Source organism: Schistocerca gregaria, chromosome 2, assembly GCF_023897955.1.
Source record: "Schistocerca gregaria isolate iqSchGreg1 chromosome 2, iqSchGreg1.2, whole genome shotgun sequence".
Classification (NCBI taxonomy): Eukaryota; Metazoa; Arthropoda; class Insecta; order Orthoptera; family Acrididae; genus Schistocerca; species Schistocerca gregaria.
In genome coordinates, this window is record NC_064921.1 from 568,534,191 (window position 1) to 568,557,346 (window position 23,156).

General features: G+C 42.3%; 1 protein-coding gene across 1 annotated transcript in view; it reads right to left on the reverse strand.

Moving 5' to 3' along the window:
* Positions 1-23,156, reverse strand: part of LOC126332793 (juvenile hormone esterase-like) — an 81,706-nt gene that overhangs the window by 51,953 nt on the left and 6,597 nt on the right. Inside the window, exon 2 of the mRNA XM_049996674.1 lies at positions 1,261-1,398. Within this exon, the coding sequence (XP_049852631.1) occupies positions 1,261-1,398 (138 nt within the window). The remainder of the gene's footprint in view (positions 1-1,260; positions 1,399-23,156) is intronic.

Below are 23,156 nucleotides of genomic sequence, written 5' to 3' on the forward strand. Positions count from 1 at the left end.
CCATATAGATCTCCTCCTGCATCCTCCCCATATCCATCTCCTCCTCCAATCTCCCTATCTATCTTCTCCTCCCTCCCTCTGTGCCCCCTTTTCCTATCGACTTACACCTCCTCCTCTCCCCTTCAACCCCCTCCTATCACATATCCCCGTTCATATCTTCCTGTCTATCTCTGTCTATCCGTATACTTGTGCTCCCTCACCCTGCCCTTCCTTCCTTCCCTCTTATATTCACCTCACGATTATCCAGTCATTTACACACTTACAAATAGCCCCGCACAACAGGTTGAGGATCAGGCCAATACTAGTCCCACAATATACCTTCAGTGTGTGGCAGGCTGCTTGAAAACTGTATCTCATCCCTGTAGGCTGCCCTGAAAAGCTAGTTGATTTGGAAAGCTGTCATCGTTCCCACACAACATGCCTGTTGTGTACCGAGCCTACATGGCAGGGGCTGGGAAAAAGGCCCTACTTGCGTATCTCCACTCCTAGTGCGGCTAGGAGGCTATAAACGCCACAGTGCTACATCTACGTGATTATTCACAATAAAGTGCCTGGCAGAGGGTTCAATGAATCACCTTCATCCTGTATCTCTACCGTTTCACTCTCGAATGGCACGCGGAAAAATGAGCACATATATTTTTCTGTGCGGGCTCTGATTTCTCTAATTTTATTGTGAAGATAATTTCGGAGATGGGTGCCAACAGAATGTTTTCGCAATCGGAGGAGAAAACTGGTGATTGAAATTTCATGAGGATTCCCATTGCAACAAAAAACGCCTTTGTTTTAATGATTGCCACTCCAATTCACATATCATGTCTGTGACACTATCTCCCCTATTTCGCGATAATACAAAAAGAGCTGCCCTTCATTGTACTTTTTCAGTGTCATCCCTCAGTCCCACCTGATGCGGATCCCACACCGCACAACAGTACTCCAGGTACTCCAGAATAGGGCAGACAGGCGTTGTGTAAGCAGTCTGTGTGTGTGTGTGTGTGTGTGTGTGTGTGTGTGTATGGTACCAGTCCATGGATCGCAGGTTTGTGATGGCTGCTGTATAGTGAAAACACTGACAAATAGCACCGTAATATGTAGTTGCTCTACATTCATTACCTTCTGCTTTCTGAATAAATTGAAACGATGCTCGTCGAGCAGTGTATTATCCTGACTTTAGGAGACATAAATAGTTTCGTTAACAATATGTATTGAAAGTACATCTGTGAAAACTTGAACACAAAGATGAGGCTTACAGGTATACGTTACCTTTGGCGTGTATACGTTGAGGTAAAGGCAGTCTTCGTCACCCAGATATTTGTTTGCCATAAGACTAAACTGAGGGGCCATATTTCCCTCTCTGGTAGCATCTCTGATACCGGTCCATGGATCACAGGGCTGTGGTGGCTGAAAAGTGAGAACGTTTTGAGTCTTTCATAGTCTGATACTATTGCATCTGCAAATAGCATTGTAACATAAACTCTTCACAGTAAATACACTGATTTCCCCAATCCAAAGAAACATTACTAAAATAACCGCGTCAAATGTGGTGCAACGTGCCGGAAGTTACCACACAGAAGACATCAATCGCGGAAACACAATTGCAGGTGTAATGTATGACTTAGAATATATATGAAATACACGTTAGTCGTAGAAGCAAATAACGCCTACTGTCGCTTTCCAAGCGTAAGTGAAACTCACATCACAGTGACAACTCATCCATTGATGTATGTGTAGCCCAAAGCTAACAGTCGCAACATGCTAGCTGCAAATATTTCTCTGAAGAGCATTGATAGTACTAACGAGTGTGACCCCCATTTCCAAAGACCTGCTTCTTGAAATATTCTGCATAAAATACTCGATGATGTTAGCTATCAGATGGTTCCAGTTAGGCAAACTGCAGTTAGGATTGCATTACGCCCCTTTTGCACACTTCAACCAGTAATGATAACGCTCATCGGAAATCCATATGGTGCTGGCACTAAAATTTTTCGAAAGCTACTTGATTGCACGTCTCAACCATGAATATAAATAGCGATGAAAAATTGCTCTCTGAGGCTGTATAACTGACAATTTGAGGCGTAACTCACAGATGCCACCTAGGTAATGAAGTCCGGAGTGTTGTAGAATATGCTGATCATACAAACACTGAAGGAGAATTATGTTCCATTGCTGGCGCAATGACTTCGTACTTCATAACTTGGATGACCAATGAGCAATGGGAATGATCCACCTGACAGTATGAACGACAATCCCGTACAGCACATGCGTATGCTGCTTTCGAAGAGATCTCTTAATCGGCACATCAACTACTAAGCAGAAACTGGCGTGTGATGATTGATTTATTCTACGACCTCCCTTTTCACAGAGACACGCGCCATTTCCTGCAACGTTAGCATGACGTTCCCGGAACGTTCTGATGTCTTTGAAAACCAATCGCGTCTTCTCCTAGGACGTGGTGTCACTTCCGGCGTTTGCAACTCATTGATAGAGCTGATACCTGTTTCCAGTCGATACACACATGATCCCCCTAGGAAATAAAACGTTAATGTTGAGATTTTTATTAATGAAGTGGATCAGATACTATAACTGACGTATATTCAGCCCCTCCTGTCATTGGATTACCGCCTCTCATAACTTCAGTATCTAGGAGGTACGTATTGTAAATTTGTATGTTGATAGTCCTTTAAATTTCCTTTATTTATTTCGCCTCTTTGTGTAAATGAAAAATTTAAAATCCAAGGAAAAACGTTGTACACGTGTTCTGAAGCTCTTGTCTGAAAGGGAATAATTTTATATGAAAAAATTGTAATTGCGGAAATAACAGATGAAGCAGAATCAAAAGTCTCAAGATTGACAGAGATGAAAAGGCTGATTATTATTGGAAAATCATTTGCATTTGTAAGAAGGAGATCTCTTGTTGATAATAACGAATGGAAGGTAAAATCTGGAAAAGAGATATCGAAGTGTTGATGTGCAGACACTCTTGGTCTTTACTCGGCTTTGCATGAAAGGACGGACGCGACCGCGGAGTCAGTCGGTGTAAAAATTAATGATTTTGAGGAATGCAGAATAGTTATAGGAGTGATGAAAAGTGGAGGATCTTACGAATATCACGGAGGCAATGTATGAAAACGGACAATGCAGCAATTACATAAAGAGACGGGACGACCCAGAAGTTTCTAGAAGGCTATTGTATAGTTATTGTTCCAGTAACTCACCGAAATTCGATGCAGAAGAGGATTTCGGAAGAACTGAATACGTCTGAAGATAGAAGACAAACAAGAGCCAATAATTTCAAGAGAGAAGACTTTCTTTCAAGATCCAAAGTATAACATGCCGGTAGGTAATAGCTGGTAATACACTGAGCAGTCTAGTACCAAAAGCCATCACATCAAGAGGACGCAAACGCACCATGATATCTTCTGGGAGCATGCCAAGAAATTTTCATTTTATTCAGGACACAACAGAGACTGCGGAGATCAGTAGCTCTACTCCAAGGACTGGAGACACATTTGTTTCCTTGTATCGAACTGAAAACTATTTCCAAAGTTTGAATGATGAGCATAAAGGAAAAACCTAAATTATTTTGCGTGAAAATTAACAAACAGATGACCTACCATTAAGACATGTAGTAGCCAGTCGTCCATTGTTAAACTTATGAACGTCTCTACGTATCCTGCACCCAAAGAGTTTTGAAGATTTAGTGTTCATTCTGCCACAAGGCGACGCGTAGGAGCAGCAGGGAAAATTAATTTGCCTTTTGGTAATTAATTTTGATTTTGACAAGACAGCATCTGTCATCTTTCAATGGCCAGCGATCTCCAAAACATAAGCAACGTGACGGCGCAAAGACCATTCATCACTGCCAGCACGACACAAGGTGAGACATGTGGAAGCTCCAGCGATTTCTACGCCACCATTATCTTCACTTCGCAAAGTGTGGAAACAGAATTCTTAACAAATAACAAACAAACGTAGACAGAGATTTAAGATCAGTATTCGTTAACAGAAGTACTGAACAGAAGTTTATCGCATACAATTATATTAAAAGGTCACGAGTTCTATTCTCGGTCCGGCACACAGTTTTAATCTGCCAGGAAGTTTCATGTCAGCGCACACTCCGCTGTTGTCAGTTAGTGTAAACATTTTTACAGTGCTCTGCGAAATACGTTGGGTGGTTGTAAAAGTATAGGATCTCCGATAATATTGTAAGCTACAATGAGAACAAAAGGGAGGAGAAAACGAAACATATATAAAAGTATAGACTTTATTCTCAATTAACCAGACCAGTGCAGAGCTGACAAGTGCGAGAATTATTGCACAATCAGCTTAACAGCTCATGCATTGAAGCTGCTTACAAGAATAATATACAGAAGAAAGGAAAAGAAAATTGAGAATGCGCTAAGTGACGATCAGTCTGGCTTTAGGAAAAGTAAAGGCACGAGAGAGGCAATTCTGACGTTACGTCTAATAATAGAAGCAAGGCTAAAGAAAAATCAAGACACGTTCATAGGATTTGTCGACCTGGAAAAAGCGTTCGACAATATAAAATGGTGCAAGCTGTTCAAGATTCTGAATAAAGTAGGGGTCAGCTATAGGGAGGGACGGGCCATACACAATATGTACAACAACCAAGAGGGAATAATAAGAGTGGACGATCAAGAACGAAGTGCTCGTATTAAGAAGGGAGTAAGACAAGGCTGTAGCCTTTCGCCCCTACTCTTCAATCTGTACATCGAGGAAACAATGATGGAAATAAAAGAAGGGTTCAGGAGTGGAATTAAAATACAAGGTGAAAGGATATCAATGATACGATTCGCTTATGACATTTCTATCCTGAGTGAAAGTGAAGAAGAATTAAATGATCTGCTGAACGGAATGAACAGTCTAATGAGTACACAGTTTGGTGTGAGAGTAAATCGTAGAAAGACGAAGGTAATGATAAGTAGTAGAAATAAGAACAGCGAGAAACTTAACATCAGGATTGATGGTCACGAAGTCAATGAAGTTAAGGAATTCTGCTACCTAGGCAGTAAAATAATCAATGACGGACGGAGCAAGGAGGACATCAAAAGCAGACTCGCTATGGCAAAAAAGGCATTTCTGGCCAAGAAAAGTCTACTAATATCAAATACCGGCCTTAATTTGAGGAAGAAATTTCTGAGGATGTACGTCTGGAGTACAGCATTGTATGGTAGTGAAACATGGACTGTGGGAAAACCGGAACAGAAGAGAATTGAAGCATTTGAGATATGGTGCTATAGACGAATGTTGAAAATTAGATGGACTGATAAGGTAAGGAATGAGGAGGTTCTACGCAGAATCGGAGAGAAAAGGAATATGTGGAAAACACTGATAAGGAGAAGGGACAGGATGATAGGACATCTGCTAAGACATGAGGGAATGACTTCCATGGTACTAGAGGGAGCTGTAGAGGGCAAAAACTGTAGAGGAAGACAGAGATTGGAATACGTCAAGCAAATAATTGAGGAGGTAGGATGCAAGTGCTACTCTGAGATGAAGAGGTTAGCACAGTAAAGGAATTCGTGGCGAGCCGCATCAGACCAGTCAGTAGACTGATGACAAAAAAAAAAAAGAAAAAAAAAAATTCTTAGACCCCTACCGTACATAGACAGTGGTACACAGACAGTGGATGGATTTGGGGAAGTAATGGTTCCCTGGAGCCCCCCCTACACCCAGATATCGAATAATTATTTTGGCGTCGCCGCGGGAAAAAATCAATCCCCAGCAATTTTATCCCCCCAGAAAACCTTTTTTTAGCAACTACATGTAAGTTCTTCGGCACTATGATATTATACTCGTATATAGTTTGCTATAGTTGAGGAATCTTCCGGATTTTAGGCACAGGAGCATGTAGCATATAAACAGGACGCAGGTATACCAATACCGTGCAGCTAATAAAGCTCACTGCGTTGGGTAAATAGGGTTAACTCGCAAAAATGGGAGTGTGTGTCAAGATGTTTTGATTTAAATATCTATGAAACTGACAGATAAGTCGAAAAGCTAGTTTCCTGCCCAAGGCGTATTTGCCTTTTACTGCTATGACAGGAGCATTTTCATTCTGGTTCACAAATTCAACTGTACCATGATTCTGACACTACACCGTCACAGCTTGGCAACCGACGTAAATTTTTGTTGACTCGGGTGACGACTGAACAGATATAGGTTCTTTTTTTGCCTTTCGAGCCATGCTGCCTTTTGATGGGCATAGTTATTCTGGTTCCTTTACGGATACGTGGCTTGTATGGTTGAACCTGTCTTCTCATTGCACACAAGCCTCCCCACCTTGTCTAGGTTGCCCGTGGGAGGTTTTTTTCTTTTATCTTAGATTTGATAAATTTTCTCGTATTTTCTTTACATTGTTTTGTTTTTTAATTTGTTCAATTTTTTGTTTTATTGTTACAGACATTTTATTCATATATGCATGAGACTGTATACGTAAAGATGTGAGAAATAATTACAACCATTTAATACAGTGCACAAAATAACAGCAAACATAAATATGATACCCAACAAAGTATTATATAGAGTGTCAAGTTTGTGATAGTAATGTATGTAAGTAGTTTATATCACGTAGATAAACGTAAGATACGACCATATTACACTCATGAACATAGGATGCGAACAAGAATGCAGAATGGTTGCACAAATAAGAACGAGGTCACAAGATTCATGTGAATTAGTAGCTTTGAAACTTAAGAAACTGCGCTAATCTATCCGTGCCCACACACTGCTGATAAAAAAAGGTTATTTGGCAGATGGTGTCTGGAGGGCAAAAGACTTTCGCCTGATTTAACAGCAGCATTAGATTATGGATTATTGTGCTTCTTAAAAGTAGTAGCCGAATAGTAGTGTAGATTGTGGATTATTGCGCTTCTTAAAGATAGTAGCCGAGTAACCCATGTGCCCAACCACGCGATGAAAAATATACACTCCTGGAAATTGAAATAAGAACACAGTGAATTCATTGTCCCAGGAAGGGGAAACTTTATTGACACATTCCTGGTGTCAGATACATCACATGATCACACTGACAGAACCACAGGCACATAGACACAGGCAACAGAGCATGCACAATGTCGGCACTAGTACAGTGTATATCCACCTTCCGCAGCTATGCAGGCTGCCATTCTCCCATGGAGACGAACGTAGAGATGCTGGATGTAGTCCTGTGGAACGGTTTGCCATGCCATTTACACCTGCCGCCTCAGTTGGACCAGCGTTCGTACTGGACGTGCAGACCGCTTGAGACGACGCTTCATCCAGTCTCAAACATACTCAATGGGGGACAGATCCGGAGATCTTGCTGGCCAGGGTAGTTGACTTACACCTTCTAGAGCACGTTGGGTGGCAAGGGATACATGCGGACGTGCATTGTCCTGTTGGAACAGCAAGTTCCCTTGCCGGTCTAGGAATGGTAGAACGATGGGTTCGATTAAGGGTTGTATGTACAGTGCACTATTCAGTGTCCCCTCGACGATCACCAGAGGTGTACGGCCAGTGTAGGAGATCGCTCCCCACACCATGATGCCGGGTGTTGGCTCTGTGTGCCTCGGTGGTATGCAGTCCTGATTGTGGCGCTCACCTACACGGCGCCAAACACGCATACGACCATCATTGGCACCAAGGCAGAAGCGACTCTCATCGCTGAAGACGACACGTCTCCATTCGTCCCTCCATTCACGCCTGTCGCGACACCACTGGAGGCGGGCTGCACGATTTTGGGGCGTGAGCGGAAGACGGCGTAACGGTGTGCGGGACCGTAGCCCAGCTTCATGGAGACGGTTGCGAATGGTCCTCGCCGATACCCCAGGAACAACAGTGTCCTTAATTTGCTGGAAAGTTGCGGTGCGGTCCCCTACGGCAGTGTGTAGGATCCTACGGTCTTGCCGTGCATCTGTGCGTCGCTGCGGTCCGGTCCCAGGTCGACGGGCACGTGCACCTTCCGCCGACCACTGGCGACAACATCGATGTACTGTGGAGACCTCACGCCCCACGTGTTGAGCAATTCGGCGGTACGTCAACCCGGCCTCCCGCATGCCCACTGTACGCCCTCGCTCAAAGTCCGTCAACTGCACATACGGTTCACGTCCACGCTGTCGCGGCATGCTGCCCGTGTTAAAGACAGCGATGGAGCTCCGTATGCCACGGCAAACTGGCTGACACTGACGGCGGCGGTGCACAAATGCTGCGCAGCTAGCGCCATTCGACGGCCAACATCGCGGTTCCTGGTGTGTTCGCTGTGCCGTGCGTGTGATCATTGCTTGTACAGCCCTCTCGCAGTGTCCGGAGCAAGTATGGTGGGTCTGACACACCGGTGTCAATGTGTTCTTTTTTCCATTTCCAGGAGTGTATTTATATATATATATTCAAATGTGTATGAAATCTTATGGGACTTAACTGCTAAGATCTTCAGTCCTTAATCTTACACACTACTTAACCTAAATTATCCAAAGGACAAACACACACACCCGTGCCCGAGGAGGACTCGAACCTCCGCCGGGACCAGCCGCACAGTCCATGACTCCAGCGCCCTTGACCGCTCGGCTTACCCCGCGTGGCGCGACGAAATAGTACGAAATAATACACGTACGAAGATACAATCGGCCATTATAAAATATGAAAGTATCTGTGGAATGCATCCTGAACTGCGGGCAACAATGCGCCAGGGTACGCCGCCTCTTCGACATCCAATTATTTGGCGACCAGCAGAAAGAACCATCCTAAGACACATAAAAGAACCAACTGACAGTTTAATAATTTGACTAATTGACAATTCATTACAGCAATTAATTAGTTGAGTATTTAATCCGTTCACTAATTAATTGCTGGACCAAAATATTCCCAACTTATTGGAGCCCTACCGATATGTGGTTAAATATCACTTACCTATCAGCTCGGCGAACATAGCGTTTCAAAATATTTGAAAATTTCCCGAATGATCTTGTAAATGAAATGTTGTACTGAACCAAATGAAGAAAGAAGCTTGCTGTGTAAAGGATCGTGTACTGAATGAACGATGAACGATTCGCGCAAAAAATAATAAACTACTAAATCTTGTTAGCATATCTTATCTTAAAATTCTTTTTCTAATTTATTAATAGATTTTGGGCATCACCCACACAGTCAGCCTCGGACCATAAAAAACAACAGCCATATAAACTGAACATAAGGAACGATCTAAATAAATTAAGATATTTAATATATTATAAAGTAATAAAATTTCAGTATTCTATATTCTTATTTTATCGTCTGTTATAAAATCGTACAGAAGCTTATACCTTATGTCTTCTGTGGCTAAAATGATTTTATGTTTGTAGGCAAGGCATTTACAAAGTCACCAGAAGCTGTAAAAGTTTCATAGTTTCTTGAAACCTTGTGTGGCAGCCGAAGAAAATGTGGTTAGCAACTTTCCCACTGCCACATTCACACGAAGAAAATTAGGCCACGTTGAGGTGGTATAGATGTTGCCAGAGTCTCCACTGCCATTATCATATAAAGTTTCTGTTGTGTCTTGCAGTTGAGGTAACAAGTGTGTGATGTAAGATTAGGTACCACTTCGGCATAGTGTCGCACTTTAATTTTTTATGACCGTTGGAAGGTTTCATACAACAGGGCTGTGATTACAGTGCTTATTTTATCAAGGATAATGTCGTGTGGCACTTTAGCACATCTCATTGAGGCAGTGCATACAGCTTCCAGGGCCAAAGAATCTTCTTTTCCATTTCACTCTACTCCGCTGTTTTGTTTCACCTATAACAAACCACACGTCTTATTTAAGCGAGATAGCTCCAGGACTGCTTCTATAAGCTGATACACGCGTTCTAGATAGTTTTTGGTGTTGTCGACGTCTTAACATTTCAGCAGCGTCAGTGCTGAGCTCGAGTCTGATTAAGTATACTGTTTCTTCTTACATTTCTCTTGTGTACTTAAATACTTATAAAATCGCTATGAGTTTTGCAAGTGATTACAGACTTCAATTACCGGGAGCTTGAATTTGCCTCTTCAATTAGTTTTACCGTCTATGAATGCGCTTCCTGCCACTTATTTTGTTCTGAACTAACTGTGTGATTTGTTTTTACTCATCCGTTCCAAAGTCGTACACAGATACGATAGAGAAGTGTTGGGCCTGTGTGACGAAGAGCGTTCATGCGCCTTCCTCATTCAACATGTTTCTGGGACATAGATCAGGTTGGTCCATATTCTGTTTAAGATGTTCAACAGATGAATTGATGTCTTTTCCGGCATATGTTGAATCGTAGAATAATGAAAGTTGTTCGGTCCAGGGGCCGTAATCTTGCTGGTGCTCCAGTGAATTCCGACAGACAGAAATTTCCGTTTAAGGAGTATTTCATCTGATTGTCTTCCATTAGATCGTTGTTTTCCTGCTCAGCAGCGTGTGGGGTCTGGATCCATTAATTGTTTTCTAAAAGATTCTTAGATATTGCCCGACTTTTCCCGTTGCTGTATTAATTCGTCTTATCTTCTTAATCTTATTCCAAACAATAGCCATGGAGCATCAAGTAGATCGGCCAGTGCATAAATTCCGCCCGCTTTCCCTCTTTGTTTTTATATAGTCACTTTGACCTTGCCTGGATCCGATTAAAGTCACGAAAATTTTCTTCCGTACCGCTTGTCGCTTGAATGTTTTGAGTGCTTCTCTCCTCTTCTTAGCTGTCCTCTCACATTCTTTGCCCCATCAGACCTAGCAGCAACATAGAAGGCGTGTTTTGTGGGACTGAGGCCTCAGCTTCCGTTCCAGTAAGATGTACTTGGTCTGCATAGCCCACTCTCACATCCCCACTTTCTTTGAAGTCGTTCAGCTTCTTCATCAGCACTTCCCCACATTCTGCCCGATTTGCGCTTCTTGTACGCCACTTATACTGCGGAAAGATCTTTATTCTTATACTGAGGTTATTCTCACTTTATATCAGTATCGGTAGGTGGTCAGATCCGAGTAGTTCTTGTAATACGTCCCAACTGACTTTAGCGCAAAATTAGCCGATGCGGGACTGATGTCTACAACAATCTTTTGTTGATTAAGTAAGTTGATTCTCGTCGATGTACCGTCGGTGAGTACCTCTTCTGAAATTTCCCTTCCCACTCTGTCTTCACCATCTAACTCCCAAAAGAGACAATGGGTGTTCTAGTCCCCTACTATTACCTTTAGATGATCGATAGTATTAATATTTTTCTTGTATGTTCCCTGTTTACGTGTTTGTTAGAAGCCCTAATAAATCGCTAAGAGATTCACATGGGCACCTCTCGTTCGTAGAGTGACCCCACATGCTTCTACTGCAACGTTCTGAAGATTTAGTTGTATGAACGAAAATTCTATAACTTTTCTCATCAGATATTTCATCCATGTTGAATCTTGTGAACCTTGCGGCCGTTAGTTGGTGAATGACTTAACCAGCCACAAATACGTTTTAAATGTTTTATTTTAGTGCCATTAGCTGTTTCGGGCTGGCTAATACTTTCAATTAGACAGATGTTTTGACCAACAGCATATCATCTGCTCCCACACTGCAAAAGAATATTTGAGTATTTAGTGCCACTTTGTAAGTTGTTTCACTAACAAAAATACGCTGAAGTCCTTGATTTATTTACGTGTGATGCAAAACATAGTGTTCACTTATACAAGTTAAAGCTGATGGTGACAACGAAACAAATTGCCATCTGCTGGAACTTAGTACGTGAACACAACTAGTCGGCATCATATATAAATTAGACAAGCACTTCAGTGAATTTTTGTTAATGAAACAACTTACAAATTGGCACTAAATACTTAAATATTCTTGAGCAGTGTGGGAGCAGACGACATGCTTTTGGTCAAAACTAAAAGTACTAAAATTTTGTTCACCGCTATCATCAGCTGTGTAGTATGTTTTAAGATCAGAAACAATCAGGCGTCAGTTGTAGAAAGTTTTAATTAAATTAATTTCCTGACAAGCGCCGTCAAATTTATGTTCAATCCTCAGACGATAATGCAATTAAGCTTACTTAGGAAAGCAAGCGACGAGATTACTCCAGAAAATAAATTCCTACAAAAAATGGGAGCACAGTAAGAATTTATTGATTTCCAGGATTGGACCACCGTTAACAGCAAATTAACGACAGTAAGTGTACAGTAATAATCATATTATAAAACGTACGGCTGTAAACTTTTAGGTAGGACTGTCAAGCAGTTAAAAAGTAACGTAAAAAATGCTAAGATATGCTGACCATAAAAATATCGCATCATAAGTAAGATATTACAAAACCATGACGATTAGCGTCAACAGACTGACTATAAAAGATTTCACTTGTATAAGAAGCAACGGGCGCTAGTGCGCCTAAAAGCTTACGAAGACTAAGCACAGTGAGGCCGCTTCTGCCTTAACGTTAAGTCAAAATAAACTGAACCCTCTTAAGGAAATGAAACAACAGTGACACATTATTCTCATGCACTAAATAAGGCGCGTTTTCGCACCGCTACGGCACACTGACGTGAATGTTTTTCAAGCACAAGATTCGCTTTCTGGGCGCCTGGCGCCGTTATGCCTAAATGCTCACTGCTCCGCTCTCGTGACAGAAATCTAAATAGTAGAAAACTTTGAGTACATCTACAGAAGTGTTGAGTTTTATGAGAATATGTCAATTAATGTAGCTAATGCGAATAAAGAAATCGCTTGAGTCATCTATAACGGCCTTGTGTACATACAGGGTGTCCCAGAAATGTTGCTATAAATTCGAGAGGTTGTAGGGGCGTCTTGAGGAACAGACAGAGGATAGAAATCTGTGTGTGGAAACTTCTTTCAACGACGCTACAGAGCTTCGAATTTATAGGCGCCGGCGCCTGTCACTAGACTCCCCTTCTTCTGCAAACAAGACCTTTGGCTGAACGACTCACAACGCTGTTCCTTACTCGGTGATCGCGACTGATTGCCATAATCGCCACGGGAGAGGATAGAGCTAGCTGCTGCTGCAGGCCGTGTCTGCTATAGGTACTATGCTCTATTGCTTCGGTGGATGACACTGTTGGACACGTGCTTCGATCCCCACTTTGTTGTTTAACTGTAACTTTAAAGGCACCAGAGCCTCGTGGTATACATGAGAAAAATAAACTGCAGATGAAAATTCGTACCTGAAACAATCATCCACCAAGGCAAAAGAGGATTGTATTCATAGGAGACAACACCTGTCTACGCAGAAGCTAGCTCCATCTTCTCCACTAGCGATCTTGGCAATCAGTCACCGTCACTGAGTCCGCCCCTGATAGCTGAGTGGTCAGCACGACGGAATGCCATACTGATGCCCCGGGTTCAATTTGCGGCTGGATCGGAGATTTTCTTCGCTCAGGGACTGGGTGTAGTCCTTATCAGCATCATCGTTTCATCCCCATCGACAAGCAAGTCGGCGAAGTGGCGTCAACTCGAAAGACTTGCACCAGGCGAACGGTCTACCAGCCGGCCACCGTGGCCGAGCCGTTCTACGCGCTTCAGTCCGGAACCACGCTGTTGCTGTGGTCACAGGTTCGAATCCTACCTCGGGCATGGATGTGTGTGACCTCCTTAGGTTAGTTAGGTTTAAGTAGTTCTACGTCAGGGGACTGATGACCTCAGATGTTAAGTCCCATAGTGCTTAGAGCCATTTGAATGGTCTATCCGACGGGAGGCCCTAGCCACAGGGCATTTCCATTTTAGCGTCACTGAACTACGAAAAACATTGTGCGACGTTCCCCCTAAGGTACGTCAGCGAACAAAGTCATATATGCTGCCGATGGTAGGGTCTAGCGGTTGGGCGCCATTGCCTCCAATCTCGATGCTCTGTAGCGTCGCTGGATGATGTTTTCAGACACGGTTTCCTATCCTCAGTTTCCTACTCACGACACACTCTGCATCCACTAGAAGTTTGTCAGTATTGTTTCGAAACAAACCGTACGTAGTATCCTGTGTTGAACTTGAAGCTGTCAAACAGGGCACAATACTTTGAAACAATTTTGGTCAGGATGGTTTTAGTTGGGACAAAGTAGTGCGCTGATGCGCCAAGTGTGACAGTGCGTTGAAGACTCATCTACTTCTCAAACACAATTGAAATTTGTGAAGCAATCGAGCTAGTCCAGTTCTGCAGCTGAAGATAGTATTAGGACCGTTTTAATCCCCGAGTTGCAGCATTTTTGTACTGAAGAGTTGCGTTACACTGAAACCTCTATTTACGGTTCCATCTCGATATTTTTTTTATGTTGACAGTAAAAGAATTCGATGAAGTACATTGCCCTCAGATAATTAAAATATCGAAAATATTAATAATAGGATCACATTTATCTGTCATTACACCTGCATCCATTATCGTAGTTGCACCTCTCCGGTGCTGTATCAGAACCGAAGGTTCCCATCACATCCACCTCTCCTTTGTCTAATTTTTTTCTTGTGTACGACTTAACTGCGGGTAACCTGTTTCCCTTTATGCATGTCCAATAAGTATGGCTGACTGAACAGTGTTGAGTTGCGAAACACGGAAACCTTGCATCACTCCGACGACACATTTGAACGTTCTGAACCTTTCAACTAGACTGAGGACTACATGACAGACGCCACCAGAGGCAGCAATAATTAAACAAATAAGGGTAAAGGTATTTTGAATAGTTCCACACACAGTCATTCGTGTCTCACTGGAGCTTGTACCTCACAATGAAGATTGTTATTGCCTGAATGCTACTGGAGATCGAGAAAATAAGAAATGTAGTTAGCGAGAATTGTATTTCTTTAACACTGGTGTCTTTCCCACAAACGCTGTGTTCACTAATAGCCCCTTGCGTATAAAACGTAGAAATGTACATATACGTCTAAGCTAAGGAAGTCGAATATCAATCGTTCTGAACACATCAAGGGACGCCACATGCTTCAGAGCCTTCGTTAAATATATAACGTGGCCCACGAGAAAGACAGGCCGCGGCGCGAGCGTCACGAAGGTAGTCCTGAACTCGCTCACTCCCTCAGGTCAGCAGACAAAATGCGTTTCTAAGGCTTTTAATTCGCAGCTGGGCCTGTAAGTACTAATGAGACTTGCATCTTCCACTGGAATCTGCTATTATGAAGTCTTACTGATTAACAGTACTACTGCAAAATTTAAGTTCAATTATCGATATAAATAGAATAACGGCTTGCTTAAAGCATTTAGTCTCTTCTCCTTAACAGTACCCATTACATTATGGAAGTGGTGCTTTATGCAACTTATATCATTTTAGCATTATTTTATTTTACTGTACAAATTATAAATAGGCCCTTTTACTTCCCATCATTATAGGACTAATAACAGTAAGATTCCATAATAGCGGATTCCTGTACAAGATTCAGCTTTCGTTTGTACGGATACGCCTAGTTACGAGTTAATAGCTGTAGAAACGAGCGAGCGAGCGCAGGACTACTTTCGTGACGTAGGCGCCGCGGCCTGCCTTTCTCGTAGGCCTCGCTATAGAGTGTCTGACGTTCCATTGTGTGACCGCCACTTCAACCAGCTTCGCACCGACACATCAAGTTACATAATCATAATGTGCACCAAAATGCAAATATATTTCTTATTTTTCTGCTCAGTAATAACTGTTTTATAAATACTCATGTACTAAAATTTCCTGTTTTATAACGTTTCATGTAAGTAAAACTTAAAGAAGAACGTCGATCCGCAGTAGCATGAGCGTGAATGACAGAGTAAGTGGAACAAGGTAGCAAGACAACCGAAGTGCCATTTGGCACACAATGAGAAAAAGCAGCCATCACAACGATAGCAGCACGAAGGAGCCGACACATTTCCAGAACGTAAATGAAAACTAGCCGTCTGAAGTCACGAACCATCGTCATTCATTCCGTGCACTATTCCATTTCTAGTAACGACAGACAAGGGCCTCGATTTTTCAGAGTTGTGACGAATCAAACAAATATGGTAAGAGAGAAAGCTGCTGCTTCTCGTACGCAAACTGCAACTTCCTGTATCGTTAATATAATGAAAGTGTAACAGACGATTATATTCACTTCAATACAGGGTATTTCGATTACTGCGGAAATGGAAGTGGTTTTGGAGTTGCCAGATAGCAGCGCATGCGTGAAACTGATATAAAAAGCCGAATTTATTGTTTATTCTTTTCAAATTGAGAGTCAGAGTCCGGAATTTCTAGCCATGGAAACACAAATATGGCTCATGTGATTATTCCATGGTAATAAACAAAGAAATAAATGTCCAAAGAGACATGAAATTATATTTAAAGTTCTTGTCATTTAGTAGGGTTTACATGTTTTTGCCGTTCCTTTTCCTACCTTATCACTGAAATATTGACCATTTCTCCTGGGATACCATTTCCCAGGAGGCATGATCAGTATTCGGGGATATGAGAGGAACGAGCATTCAATTCAAAAATGTCTAGTGAACATGGGTTAAGAAATGCATACTTTAAGAGCTACAAGCATTACATCTTCGATGCTGTGGAATAAACCTCTTCTACTGCAAGCTTTCTACCTTCCAGATTTGGGCCAAAACAAGAAACAATTGTGTACTAAAAATGAGCTCTAATATTAGTAACTTAACAACTATGAGAATTCTTTCGGTACATAAAATGTGTGTCACAGTAGCGTAGGTGAATGTGTGCTCATAGTCCTTAAAGTACATATTTTAGAGGCGACGTTTACTAGATATTTTTGATTTTACATCAGCGAAGATGAGCAGGTGCTCAAATCTCTTAAGGTAGGCATTTTAGAGCCAATGTTTGTTACACATGTTTTGTTTCAAATGAATGATCCTGTCATATCCCAAAAAACTGACAGTCCTCCTGGGACACCCCGTATACGGAGTGTCCTACCTATCTATGACAGAACATATGTTTCCAAAATGAAACAAAAGGTGAAAAATACAGTTAGCCGGGCATGCACCTATGTTAGGGATTCACACAAGAGGCAGGAATACACACTCCCTATTAGCAAACAAACATCACATTCAACACAAGTTACCTTTTTGTTTATTTTATTTTTTTAAGGGCACATGTATGTTTTCTCTACTGAAATGAACACTACAGGCACAGTTAGTGAACGCAAACGTGGTTTCACTCCTGTAAACCGTATACTTTCTGGAATCTTAGACTTTAAGTAATGGAAACGGTGCCATAGATTCTGCCAAAATGCTGTAATGCCGTAATGTTGGCTGTCCGTAGTGTCATAAGGCCGGCTTAGGCAACCCTTGCTCTGCGTATTACGGCGGGAACTATGTTGCCGTTGACATCCTTCAAAGTCTAGGTATTTCAGAGGGTGTGAGGATCAGAACAGTGGAAAAAAGACTACCATCACTAACTGCAGCTCTAGTTTTCATTTCCGTAGAAAAACATTCATAAGCCATTTAAATAACGTAATTTTCAGTTTGAAGTGATGTTTGTTTATATTTATGGATTGTGAGCCCCTTAAATTTTCTTTCGTGCCCGGGCGAAGTGGCCGAGCGGTTCTAGGCGCTACAGTCTGGAACCGCGCTACCGTTACAGTCACAGGGTCGAATCCTGCCTCGGGCATGGATGTGTGTGGTGTCCTTAGGTTAGTTAGGTTTAAGTAGTTCTAAGTTCTAGGGGACTGATGACCACAGGAGTTAAGGCCTATAGTGCTCAGAGCCATTTGAACTTTTTTTTATTTCGTGTGAAAAATTTTTAAGGTGTCAGAGTTAGGTGGAACACCCTGTTTATAAAATATATATATATATATATATATATATATATATATATATATATATATATATATATATATATATATATATATGTCAATATAACGTGCGAACCCCTGTTTGTGGTTCTCTATGTGTGTTTCTATGATCTCACGTTTCCATATTTCCGTACTGCCATTCTGCCCTCTTGCCTTGCTGCTGTGTTGCCACGTCTCTGTGTTTCTGTGTTCTCATGTTCTCAAGTTTTTGTGTTTCTTTGTTTCAGTGTTGCTGTGTCGCCATGTTGCTGTGTTTCCGCGTTATTGTGTTACTAGTTTGCTGTGTTCCTGAGTTCAGATAGTGCACAAAAAGCAGAGTATATCTTAGAGGCAGCTCTTTCAGCCTCAAGACTCTCAAAAATCAGCAAGCGCATTTGTTGACACAATGGGCCAGCCACTGTAAAATGCAGGATTCAAATCGCAATACTGTCAACCTCATAAATTTCCGTTATCTCACGTACCTTGAAAGTAGCTCTAAGAAGCAATACACAACAATGCCTGAGTATTTCAAAGATTTGTAGGCAATTTACAATTGACCTCTGCAAAAGTCATTTAATACCTAAACTGCTATTACCCTACTGGACCTGGCTATTAAATCAAGAGTTCCCATGATCATATCGGTACAACTATCAAGTTACAACCACTGACAGCCACTTGTAATGTTTCAATACCATCGTTATAAGCAGACACATTCAGCTAGGCAGCTGAAGTTGACCAAACAAACTGTTCCTGAGAAAGGACGCAGCAGCATCTGTAGTGTGATTCATAGACATCGAAGGCAACCACTCGCAAAATACAGCAGTCCTTTTTATACTCTCAGCTGGGATCATTGACAGAAGATTAAAGTGCTGATTTGCAGGCAGGCTCTTGGAGGAACTGTCGATAAGATTCAGCAAGAAAGAACCATGATGTAGTTTCAGCAGCCACCTGTAGATGGAGCTCAACAGCTGATTACGAAACTGAACGTAAGAGTTGTCACCACAGCTACGATTTCAGTAGTCGTTCTCACTCAGTATGCAGCAGGCTAGGTAGGATTTGAATTTATTGCATCATAACCAAAGGACCTCTAGTCAACCTGAGGTCACAGTCTCTTTCTCAGAGATTCAGCTACTACGACCATCGAAGTTTTCCTGCATTTACATTTTCATGGTAGATCAATTACAGTAGCCGAATCCTGATCTTGCGGCCCAAGAATCCTCGTCCTTTTGTTAACATACATTTCCAAGTGGTAGTTAAATACGCCTTTTCGAAAATAATATATTGAGGCCACGAAATCATGGTTAGAGGTATTTCACAAATGAATTTACACCTCTATGGCGCAGTCTTCCACTACTGTCCTTTTTCTTGATTTTTTTTCCTGGAAATATATGTTTAGTAACATTTCACATACCTGTTAATATTTCTCTCTGAGTACTCATATTTCGACCAGTTATTTTTCTTTTTTTCTGGAAAACATATGTGAAAATTAGTACACAGGATAAAATTGAAGACATTTCATACTTAGCAGAACTTGGAACCTACGAGTCATGCAGAGAATTTAGTATGAATGGGACAAGTACATACTGTATAGTTACGTCATCCTTGAGAACGCAGGTGCAACTGATTATGTACTATGTACACACGGTTGTTAAGAAAGAGGATATGCAGACAGTAAAAATGGTCTTATACTTTGGCTATGATTGGACTGGATTATTTTCTAAGTGCAAAAGTATGGTTGGCGGGTAGCACTAATGTTTATGTTCACGTACAAGTCTATCCTCCCTAATTAACAACGGAATCGGCTACGATGTGCACGCTTATCAATGTTATATCACGACAGTTCTTCAAACGAGATTTCAAGCAAAAGCTGAAGTACTCTGATCATGCTCAGTTCTAAGGAAGTAAGCAAAACTTTATCGAATAGCAGATATAAAGTGCTCTCAATTCCACTGTACTCTCTTTCTGTATGCTTCTGCCAGTAGTATACATCTGTTGTGAATATTTCATAGTACTCCTGAGCATTGACCTATGTACCGCCGTCAGTTTAGTAAACTTGTTAGTGCCGGATGTCGGAGTAAACGGCGGCAGAATCACCCATGGTCTGCGGGTGCCAGGCGTTCGATCGGGTCGATCGCAACTACCTGGAAGGAGTGCTCCGCAGTATCAGATACCCTGCTACTACCGTCGACGATGTAAAGCGTCTCTTTTTGGAGTTACGTCTCGTGTGCTCTACAGTGGCCCTCTCACTCCTCCTATCTCGACCCGTCGTTCGTTGCGTCAAGGCTGTCTGCTCTCTCCACTCATGTATGCTTTCGCTTTGTAACTGTTGCTCTGAAGTCTCTGTCAACACCCGTCCGGGATGTCTCTCGGTAGCCACGTATTTTATTGCACCGCTTATGCGGACGATCTCGACCTCTTCCTTCGTAGCAGTGCTGAAGTCAGGGAGTCATTGGGTGGGAGTCTGCTGGTAGCTGTCTTAACGTCCGCAAGTCGAGCGCTGTGGCTATAGGTGTGGCTACTGATGCTTGGGACTCGATTTCGAGAAGGATCTGTGGTGCACGATTGCCCTCAACTGCTGACAGTTACTACCCCAATTACGAGCTGGGCTCCAAGATCAATTTTACGAGCCCTCGATATCCTGCAATGGACACAGTATGTCAATGTATATTTGACGTCACATATCGCCCCCGTGGCACATATACTCCTCATTCCGCCATCCACGGACCATAGCATGCTAGCGGCATTGGGTTGACACGTTCAACACCGTACAAGACCCTCACCCTCTCCGCCGTTCAGGGGCTGTTCATCCCTGTATCATGTCCCTGACAGAGCGTTAGCTCTTTCCGTCGGCTCTAAAATGGTGCTGTTGGGCGTTGTCCTACGTGCCTTACCAGCCTGTTGCTGAGGCCCTTGAACCACGCTCGCTCTCAGCCCCTGTCCGGATTTCGACGTCCAGCTGCCCTTCTTTTATCTGCTCCATGTTTTCTTCGAACTAAGCTATGTCTGTACTGCGATGTTGCCAACGTACGTAATGCGATCTATTTCTTTCTTCACCAGAACAGGTGACCTAATGAGAGGTAGCATTCCTACGTAGATTGGAATGCCGTCTGGCAATCAGTGAGATTACCACTGACGTCCTGTCTGCATCGTACTTTATGGTCAATAGGAGTCAAGTATGTCGGTTACGCATTGACGGGATTCACCTTGAAGACACACCGCTGTGTGTCGCTTGTGAAGTTCTGGACACAGACGAGCATCCCCTGGTGTGTGGAGCGGCGATAGGTGTCTTTTTCTTGGTGAGACAGATGCTGGCCTTAATTACACGTACAACTCCTCATCAGATAGTACCTCACCTGCTTCTTCACCCGCACTCGGGTTACCTCCTTCAAACGAAGACGATTCCGTGAAGTGAATTTGAGCATAAGTAGTTCACTACTTGCCTGAGGACGACGAGAAAAATTTCCTTGATTCTTGCATTTAGTGAGCGACATTGTGCAGTTGTCCGCAATTTCCAACAGAGGCCATTTTTCTCTGATTTTCTTTGTAGTATCTTTCGTAAACAACCTACACTTTGGGTGTTCCTCCAATTGGGTGATGAGGTTCAGATGGTGCAAATGGCTCTGAGCACTATGGGACTCAACTGCTGTGGTCATTAGTCCCCTAGAACTTAGAACTACTTAAACCTAACTAACCTACGGACATCACACACATCCATGCCCGAGGTAAGATTCGAACCTGCGACCGTAGCAGTCGCACGGTTCCGGACTGCGCGCCTAGAACCGCAAGACCACCGCGGCCGGCGGGTGATGAGTGTGGTGGGGGGGGGTGGGGGGGGAAGGATGGGGCTGGTGATCCACGAAATTCTCTGGTCTCTGGTCATTGGAATACTCTTTCCCAACAAACTGTCCGTTCAATAGTCCCACCATACGTGGCGAATTGCTGCTCCCTTCCCTGCGACGTTGATGTCTTGCTAAGCTTGGTTATTTCGTAAAAACGTAAAAGCTAAAATAAAAATAAATAAAATGAAACAAATAAAAAGTTTTGAAAATAAAATTAGGGAAACGACTTAGTACCTCTATTCCACGTTCCATACGCTTTCCTTGCTTCCTGGAGAGGAAATGGGATATAGTGGCCAGGTATCGGGTTGCGACCTCTGCCCACTTGGCCTCCACACCTTCATTTGGGTGCCAGGAAGGTTCCACTATAACAGAATTTTAAAAAGCTGGTAGCGTCTTTGGTTCGTAACAAAAGCAGAAAAATATATAACAGGAATATGATTAGTTATGAATAGAAAGGTACGACATAGAGTGAATTCAGTGCTAGAATTGGTCATAGGAGAATGAGCATCAAACCAACACTGAGAACGATGTTTCATGTATACATGCCGATGTCGCAAGCCGCAGATGAAGAGATAGAGAAAGTATCTGAGAATATTGATGAGTAATTCTGTACATAAAGATAGATGAAAATCTAGTACTTTATGCGATTGTAGCCAAAAGAGTAGAAGAAAGGGATACGGGAGAGCATGGGTTTCGTTGTTGGAGTGATAGAGAAGAAAGACTAATTCAGGTCTGCAATAAATTTCTGATGCTAGCTGCGAACACTTTGTTCAAGAATCAGAGGTGGAGGTATTCTTGGAAAAGGCTGGGACATACTTGGAGATTTCTGTTAGATTAAATCATTGGCAGGTAGGGATTCCGAAATCAAACATTGAATTCTGATTAATTGAAGATATAAAATCTGATTGGATTGTGAGGCATACTGAGTAACAAATAGAGACTGAGATCATAAATTAGTAATGATGGAGAGAAGGCTAAGAGATTAGTCAGGAAAAATCAATAAGCATAGACGCAAAATGCGGAAATACTACGGAATGAGGAGAAACACTTGAAGTTCTCTGAGGCTGTAGATAATGCGGTAATGAATATCGCAGTTGGCAGTTCAGTTGAAGAGGAATGGACATCTCTAAAAAGGGCAATCAAGGAAGTTGGAAAGAGAAACGTAAGTACAGTACGAAGAAGATAATTGGACAAGAACCATGGACAACTAAAGAAATATTTTAGTTGGTGGGTGAAAGAAGGAAATATAAAAATATTCTGGGCAATTCAGGTATAAAGAAATACGAGTTGCCTGGGATTTATAAATACGAGTTGCTTAGGATTTAAAGAAGCACCAACTAAAGACAAGCTAAGGTGAAATGGCTACATGAAAAATCTTAAGAAATTAAAAAGATATCATCGTTGGAAGGAAAAACGTCATTCACACAATTCCCATGAGTGCAAGAACCGACAAGTGCGGGACCTATCAGCTTAACAGCAGATGCATCCAATTTGCTGACAAGTATAATACACAGAAAAATAAAAATAAAATTGATGACGTCTTAGACGACGATACATTTGGTTTCAGGAAATGTAAGAGGCCCAGAGAGGCAATTCTGAAGTTTCGGTTGAT